Genomic DNA, 9,000 nt, shown 5'->3' with positions numbered 1-9,000 from the left:
TCATATTTGAACCTAGCTATATCACTATAATTGTCTCTACAATGCTGTCTGTCTGGTAACAAGGCTATTCACATCCCTTGACTATAATCTGAAGAGATTCACCAGAGGCTTAATCTATGTGTGAACTCTGCAAATGGATTTGGGGTTTCCATTGTTTTACATAGCCTTCTGTAAACCAGGTGTTCACAAAATTAAACTCTGATGCCATTCCCTTCTTCTGATTTGGATTGTATCCAATCCTTGGATCACACAGTCTGGTGTACTTCTTTCATGTGAGCTTAGCTGACAGCTCACTTAGGTGGCTTCTTGTTTAAAGACAAGTCTTTAATACCCCAAATGCTAGTCTTTCTCACAGCTGAACACCATCTGATTTCTTCAACATACTTTGCTGTAGTATCCATATTTTCAGTGATCTCTTCATGAGAGCGAGCACTGTGTAGGGGAATGGAGTAGAAGTCTTATTCTTCTACAGAGCAGCTAGAAGTTTCAAACTGCTAGCCTTGCTGTTAGCACCAGGACTCCTTAAGATAGACTCCAGCAAACCAAAAAATTTCTAGTATGAATTCCAGTGGAGTGGGCTATGAAGTGGGGAAAAAATGGAATTCTAAGGCACAGTTCCAGATTCTCTACCAGTTCTGCTGGGGTAGACAATAATGCCACATTGGTATTTGCAGTTTCTCTCAGCCAGGGACATAGAGAGAGTCTCTTGTTCTGTTCATGGTTAAATTGCTTTTTAGTTATTTATTTAATCATTTTATAGGGGGCTTGTACAGCTCTTATCACAATCCATACACACATCCATTATGTCAAGCATATTTGTACATTTGTTGCCATACTCATTTTTAAACCATTTTCTTTCTAAGTGAGTCCTTGGTTTGGCTTCTCTTTTTTTTCCCCTCCCTACCTTCCCCTCCCTCCTCAGGAACCCTTGATACATTATAAAAAAAATGTTTTTCATGTCTTACACTGACTAATGTCTCCCTTCACCCACTTTTCTGCTGTCCATTCCCCTGGGAGGGGGTTATATGTAGATCATTGTGATCAGTTCCCTCTTTCTCCCCCACCTTTCCCTTACCCTCATGGTATTGCTACTCTCATTATTGGTCCTGAGGGGTTTATCTGTCCTGGATTCTATGTGTTTCCAGCTCTTATCTGTACCCATGTACATGCTCTGGTCTAGCCAGATTTGTACAGTAGAATTGAGGTCATGATAGTGATAGCAGGCAGTAAAAAACTAGAGGAAAGTTGTATATTTCATCGGTGCTCTACTGCACCCTGACTGGCTTGTCTCTTCCTTGTGACCCTTCTGTAAGGGGATGCCCAATTGTCTACAGATAGGCTTTCAGTCTCCACTCCATCCTCCCCTCCACCTCATGATCATACAGGCTGGTGTGCTTCTTCCATGTGGACTTTGTTGTTTCTCAGCTAGATGGCTGCTTGTTTTTGTGCTTATTATTGTCTCTGCATGTCTATCTATATAAGATATGCAGGATAAACAATTCAGAGGAGGAAACAATGGGGCCAATGGTTTGGGGGAACACAGGAGAGGGGGAGGTGAGGGAAAGGAAGTGTGTGTTAACAAACCTAGGGACAAGGGAACAACAAGTGATCTAAAATCAATGGCGAAGGGGGCATAGGATGCCTGATAGGACTTGATCTAGGGCAACCGAGATGAATTACTGAAACCTGAATGAAGGCTGAACATGATAGTGGGACAAAATTAAAGTAAAAGGAAATAGAGGAAAGATCTAGGAGGCAAAGGACATTTATAGAGGTCTAAATACAAGCATGTACATATATAAATATATTTATATATAAGGAATGGGAAATAGATCTATGTACATATATTTATATGTTAAGTATTAAGGTAGCAGATGGACATTGGGCCTCTACACAAGGACTCCATCAATGCAAGAACAGTTTGTTCTAATAACCTGGCATTCCATGATGCTCATCTTTCCAACACAATCGCTGAAGACAAAATGGGTGCATAAGCAAATGTCATGAAGAAAGCTGATAGTGCCTGACTAACAAAAGATATAGCATCTGGGGGCTTAAAGCCTTGAAAAGAGGGTCTCTTTTGAAGACTAACATGATAACATGTTGAATCAATAATAGGGAATCCTAAATTGTGTTACTTTCTGAAAGAAGTATTTAACTGCTAATGGAAGATGCTCCAGCCTCCTTCCCATGCACAGATTGATAGGGTTTGATACAGAGTACCATCCCATGAAGGACAGCTATCCTGGACCTACAGCATGAATTTAATAATCGTTGTGTCGCATTCCTGGGAAATTGTAAAATTACATAATTTTAACAACCTGGCTGAAACAGTTTTGCACTGTTTAAGCCCCAACTGAACCCAACTGGATTACACACCAAAAATTCAGCTTTTCCATTTGCTACTCAAAGTGCCTGAGGAGTGCTTCACTTCACTCAGAAACCGAAAAGCAAACTCACTGCCCTGGAGTCACTGCCAACCCATAGCAATCCTGAAGGACAGAGTAGAGCTCCCCCTGTAAGTTTCCAAGACTCCACCTTTTTATGGAAGTAGACAGTCCCAGTTAGTAGTTTCAAACTACTGACATTGAAATTAGCAGCCCAATTTGTAACCTCTATGCCACAAGGACTCCTGATGCCCACTGTAGACCCACCAAAAAAGACAAAACTAGACTTTTTGGCAAACAGTTCAATTTTATTTTAGTTCATACAATCAAGATACAGAACATAATAACATTGTCATTGTTGTTGGTCACTGTTTATTTAATTCAGATTCGTACTCCATTGTGGGTAGGTACCAGAGTTTCTTTATCCATTGGTCTATGGGTGAGATTCAGAATGTTTTCACCTTCTTGCTGTTGTGAACTGTGCTGCAATGAACATGTACATGTATAGTCTGTTTGTGTTATGACTTCTTTGGGATATGGACCCAGAAGAAGGATTGTCATAAGTCTATTTCTATTTGGAGGTAAAATTGGCTCACAATTGCTATATTTATTATTAAAATGACAATTAACAGTGAGATCTGAGGACCATAACTCCAATCTGTACATGAAGATTGAATGACAAAAGTATTTTGAATCCCAGATAAAATAATAGCAATCTCTACCTACAAATCAGGACTTGTGTGCTTAGTTTTACCTCTTCCACAAGTTATCTTTTCCCTCCTCCTGTTTAAAAAATTTCCACATCTCATTAGGTTAAAAGACCTTCATATTTCACACTGAGAAGCACTGCCTTTATGATGATCCTTTATTCACTTATGGATGAAAAACAATATAGAAAAAGATGAGCTTCCTCATGGTTTTCATTTAGTAAGAGGAATTTCAAAAAGTCACTTAAAATATATTTCCCCTCTAGTACCACTTTAGAATGATATAACCTAAAACCAAACTCCCTGTCATCCAGTTGATTATGACTCATGGCGTTCCTACAGGACAGAGCAGCACTGACTCTGTGGGTTTCCAAGGCTCTGTCTCTATGGGAGTAGAAAGCTGCGTCTTTCTCTGGCAGAGTGGCTGATGACTCTGTGGATTGCAGCCAGTGCACAGCACCCTGGGCCACCAGGGCTCCTGTAAAAAAAATGACTGTATGACTACTTCAACATCAAAAGATACCTATAGACTTAAAAAAAAGAATTGGATAATCACAGAATGTTGTCTAAACTTGGACATTTTTGAGACTACAGGAGGTGCCAGGATAAGAGAGTAAACAGAAACCATCCTGGATAAACCAAGCTTTGAAAGCACCTTACCTAATTGTCACAAAGGATTAATTTGACTTTCCCTTTCTATTGATCAGTTTGACTTTAATTTTCTATGATTGTGTAAAAAAGTAATTATTTGACCTTTTGCCAAACTGGAGAATGCTCCAACTCACTTATTTTGCATAACACATCAACACATTTTGAAAGAAAGCCTGATTATTTATGTAGTCTTCACTCACAGAGACAGCATTTAGGAAACTGGGTTTCCTAACCCAGGTAAGGTTAGTTAAATAAAGAACCAGCAAACTGTTAACATTTAAGTTTGGCCAACAGAAAAGTCAAGCTTGGACACTACGACTGCGGTGGACCACAGGCCTCCTCTCTCCCACAGGTGTGCAGATCTCTGAAGGGCTGAGACCTTGTCCAACAGCAGAAGCTCAGCCATAAACCAGACTTCCCTTGGAGTCCGGGTGAGAGAAGGACAGTTACAGGCCTATTTTATTTTATTTTTTTAGCACAGGTTTTTCTATCCTAAGCTATATTGAAATAATAGTTTTTAGTTTAAAACACAAAGAAACCTATTGATACTGTATGCATTAAAAGTAAAAAGAAAGAAAGAAAGAAAAGGGCATTTTTAATTAAGGATGTTTTCCAAGATTACTTACACCTGGAATCTTCTTTCTAATTAACTCCCAGTTTCTAGCACTGGGTTGGTGTTTCCCCAATCAGGGAGTGTGTGTGTGTGTGTGTGTGTGTGTGTCTGATGTATAGTTCTGTAGTATGTAAGATATGTAAGCATGATGTATTACTGACCATGCAGATTCTGAGGACCAGATTCCTCTTCTTTTCTATATTTCCTATATTCCCCATTTCATGTTCAATTTCTGTATTTCTAATATTCTCCAAAAACAGTAAGATCAAGTTTCTCTGTGTGTTGATCATTATCTAAATTATTTATTTCAAAACTCAAATTCAAAAAGGTCACCAATAACCTGATTCTGATTCATGGGACCTCACGTGTGTCAGCAGAGAACTGTGCTTCATAAGGTTCCATGGCTGTGGCCTTTTGGAGGTAGATATCATGTATTTCTTCTGAAGCTCCTCCCTCTAGGCAGAATCAAACAGCATTGTTTTCATTGAGTAGTTAAGTGTTTAACCATCTAGGACACTTGAAAAATCCTCCCTCCTAACACCCCTAAACCAAGCTCTTTCCACTGAGTCAGTTCCAACTCATAATAACCCTCTATAGAGTTTTTGAGACTATACATTCTTGCAGAAGCAAACAGCCTCATCTTTCACCCACAGAGGAGCTGGTAAGTGTGAACCACTAATTTGGCAGTTAGCAGTTCAATGCCTAATGCACAGTACCAGGAGACCTCCTCTCCAGGAACAGGCAGTGGGAAATACTTCGAGGAACACAAGGAGTACTTATAAAGAGGAGCGATGCCTCAAAAGCCTTGCTGTTGGGCTCCTAAATGGTGATTAGAAGATCAGCAGGAGAAAAATAAGGTTTTTACTACCATTAAGACGGAGAGCAGAATTACTTTTAGTAGTTTGTATTTCCTCTGAGCATCATGACTATGACTACTTTCCCCAAATTAATTTAATTTCTAAGAATTAAGCGTCTGAAAATATTGGAGAGAGTCATTGTCTTGAAGATGAGCCAGATTTGTAGAGTCACTGTTTCTGAATGCTTTGAATTTATCATTTAACATTCCACATTTCACAAGACAACCACCCTGGCTATTCACTCAGTCCTAGGAAATAGTAAATGTTCAGTTCTCTTCTAAGTATATTGTGTATTTGATTACAGTTTATAGTCCAGATTTTACTCTCTTGTCTCACTACAAACTCATTTTCAAATATAAAAATAGAGAAAGAGGGATTCAAGTTGACAGTAACGAAAGGAACAGCAGAAATGCAGATGCACACACACACACACACACACACAAACTCTCTTAACTCTTCCCTTTTAAGTACTTACAATTTTTCTAACGATACTTTATAGAATTTGGCTTACTGTCTGAATGATTAAAAAATAAGTGGAAATGTTTATCCAGCATTATATGCCCCAATAGTGATAAGATTGAAAAGTACTTTTTCACTGCTCTCTGACTGAACATTCACCCAAAGCTACAAAAGCAGGCAAAATAAATTATGGGTAGCAAGGGAGAACGAATATATTTCACATAATGTAATTATTATAATTGGGTTACCTACCTACAGAAAAATGTGAGTTCAAATGCACAGCATTCCAGATGCTATATTGATAATGCAGTAAAATTGGTATTTAATAAAAACTGGTAGCAATTTAGCCCAAATTATGGCAGTGAACCAGCCCATTATTGAAACTTAATAGAAAATGTTCCCTTGAAAAACAATGCATACATTTTTCTAAGAAATATCTTTAAAATATTTCTTTAAACGTTTTTATAATTTAACTCATTATAAAGGCCCTACAAGCCCCTCAAAATTTCAGCCAAAAATCAACAACAAAAAATACAGCTCTCTTTGCTGCCAATGTGGAAATTACTATTCCTGTTCCAACCCCACTTCTAAGTAATTCCCTGAGGCCCCCGTCTGAATGCAGGCAGACAGATTTCCTTAGCAAGTGGGACTGTGTTTACTCAAAATAAAAGCTAAATTTCTCCATAGGAATCTTATTGTTTATTTTCATAATAAGGGGAAAGATTACCTATCTCAGTGTTCTTTTCATTAATTGATCAGATGGTGTTTCTTTCCCCCAATCAAATTATGATACCCAAATCCCCTTCTGCCTGAGGGTCCCATTGAGTTGCCAAACAATTTAAGATTAAAGTATAGCTGTGCTTTACTCGGTAACCAGCAACCCACAGCTGAATGCTGTGAAACCTCGGCATGGTTCATCAATAAAATTCATTTTTTCTGCGAGCTCGTGCCATCCAACTTTAGGAAAGATCCCCTCACTTTTGTTTTGTTTTCCTCCCAGTTCACACCATAGATACCCAATGAGAAATACTCTTCCTTCCTTCCCCTGAGCCATAGGGTCATCGGTGGGGGGTCTCAATCCCCTGGATCCAAAAAGAAAATTCTGTCTCAGCACTCTTTTTAAACTCCACTGCGTAATAATGATGATCATCTGCACTTAAGGATTTCTATCTTGTTACTTAAGGTATTTTACTCCTTGGCAGAAAATAGGGTCAAAGAATGAACTGTAGGATAGTAACTTTACTATTAAAGATATTTTAGCAAGATATGGACAAACACCTATTTTCAGATGTTTCCTAATTTTTAGCTCTCTGAGATAAAGTTTATTGTGTCAACCTGGCTGATAAACACATGTGGGGTCAACTGAAGGGCAGAGAGATAAATGGCTCAGTGAGCCTCACCTTTCTAGTTCTCTGGTACCTTGCTTTGTGATGGTTGGACCAGGGTGCAGCTGCCTTAGCCAGTTCCCTGCTTCAGCTGGCAAGGCTTACTTCCTTTAAGACATCTCTCAGGAGAAGCCACATGGACCTGCCCCGATGCAGCCCTGAGTGCTGGAGCAGCCATGTGGAGACCCCTGACAGTGCTGAGATGCTTACACACTCATTGATTGGGCATCATAGTGTGTGCTCTGTGAGATAGAGGAGAACTTTGTGGATTGGTGTCAGACATATGGGTTTTGGACTTGTGGCTTGGGTAGCACTGGGTTGGAATGTTTTCTTGATGTGCACTTACCCCTTATATAAACTCTCTTATGCATATGAATTTCTGTGGATTTGTTTCTCTAATGTATCCAGACTAACACACTCTCCTACAATTACAGCACGATACCACAGCATTTGCTTACAGTAAAAGCAATGGAGGTTTATTGAGCGGTAGCGATTGTTTAGACAGGCAAGACATCTAATTTGACAAAGTAAAAGACACCTGCTCCACCAGACAATGAAGATGAAACATTTTTATATAGTTGGAACAGGAACCTAAAGTTACAAAACCTAATTGACTGAAAGAATTTAGAGTTGATGGTGGGGTGGGGGCGGGGCAGGGGAGCACCTGCGGGATATCTAAGCATGGATTTAGCCGTGAAAGGTTGATAATGTATATGTGGGGTGACATGACTGGTTAAAAACACATCATTGCAAGCATACGTGCTTTTCAGTTTATTAGAGGATGATCACTGAACAATAACAGGAGATATTTTTTGGGTAACCTGTTACAAAACCTTGCTTTCTCAATCATGGCTATGTCTGGGGCTACATTGTAAATACTGTAAAAATACATTGCATATAGCCTCCCTTTTGTGTTTATTAAAAGATCCAGGGTATATGTTTGGGTTGCATTTTATGAGTTCAAAATATGCATGAACATTAGGAATCAAGACACATCTGGATCCACTACAGAATACAGAAGTTATGCATCCCCCCTAGGCTGTAGGTTTGGCACACCTGGACCCAATATTCTGTTAACCTATAATGACTGAAAGGTTTTCAATCAAATATTCTTAGCCTGAAACAAAGACTATGAAAATAATAACTAATTTTATTTAGTGTTCTGCAGTAGGTATGTTTTTTTAAGTAGCAGAAATTGAGTGGATAGACTAAAATTAAAGTGTATACTGAAACAATTGTACTGGAAGAAAAACAAACACATTTTAATTCCCTGCCTTGGCTTAGTTTGAAAAGTAGTATTTCTTCACCTACATTTCTTCATCAAATTCTACTGTAGTGGAATTTGGCTAACCGAAGCATAACACAGTGAGCTTAGGTTTTGTTTTATTTTTTAATTATATTATGACCAAAGATCTAGGTGGCATTTTACAGCCCAAGAAAGAAAAAAGTTTAAAGTTTTGGTCTCTGGAAATAACATTAATTTTTACTTTTACCTTATGAAATTATTCTAATGACACATACAGCAGTTGACATGTAAATGAGATCTAGTTTAACCACATATGGAAATTACACTTGTTACTGTAGCCTGATGCAACCTATTTGCTTAATAATCCAAAATCCCACTTAGGTTAAAATACTGCTAAGCAAGTTAGTTTAGAGACAGAACAAGGGGACGCAACCTAGGCAGGCCGGAGCCGCTGCCATCGCCATGACCCACGGTAACCAACGCGAGCTTGCCCGCCAGAAGAATATGAGAAAGCAGAGCGACTCGGTTAAGGGAAAGCGCCGAGATGACGGGCTTTCTGCTGCTGCCCGCAAGCAGAGGGACTCGGAGATCATGCAGCAGAAGCAGAAAAAGGCAAACGAGAAGAAGAAGGAACCCAAGTAGCTTGTGGCTTCGTGTCCAACCCTCTTGCCCTCCGCCTGTGTGCCTGGAGCCAG

At 39.2% G+C, this 9,000-nt stretch overlaps 1 protein-coding gene across 1 annotated transcript; it reads left to right on the top strand.

The window, feature by feature from the left end:
- Nucleotides 1-8,767: 8,767 nt before the first annotated feature.
- Nucleotides 8,768-8,947, top strand: LOC101646451 (small EDRK-rich factor 2-like). Its single transcript, XM_045290500.1, has one exon. It carries the CDS (start codon nucleotides 8,768-8,770, stop codon nucleotides 8,945-8,947), a length of 180 nt encoding a protein of 59 aa, XP_045146435.1.
- Nucleotides 8,948-9,000: the final 53 nt, after the last annotated feature.

The sequence above is a fragment of the Echinops telfairi genome, unplaced genomic scaffold (assembly GCF_000313985.2).
Source record: "Echinops telfairi isolate 266 unplaced genomic scaffold, ASM31398v2 ScPeMD7_39;HRSCAF=148, whole genome shotgun sequence".
Lineage (NCBI taxonomy): Eukaryota > Metazoa > Chordata > Mammalia > Afrosoricida > Tenrecidae > Echinops > Echinops telfairi.
Note: the sequence above shows the minus strand (reverse complement) of the source record. Positions and strands in the feature narration are given on the sequence as shown.

Bases quoted from the DNA above. Each gene is read 5' to 3' on its own strand.
- LOC101646451 (XM_045290500.1), top strand. From the start codon at position 8,768: ATGACCCACGGTAACCAACGCGAGCTTGCCCGCCAGAAGAATATGAGA.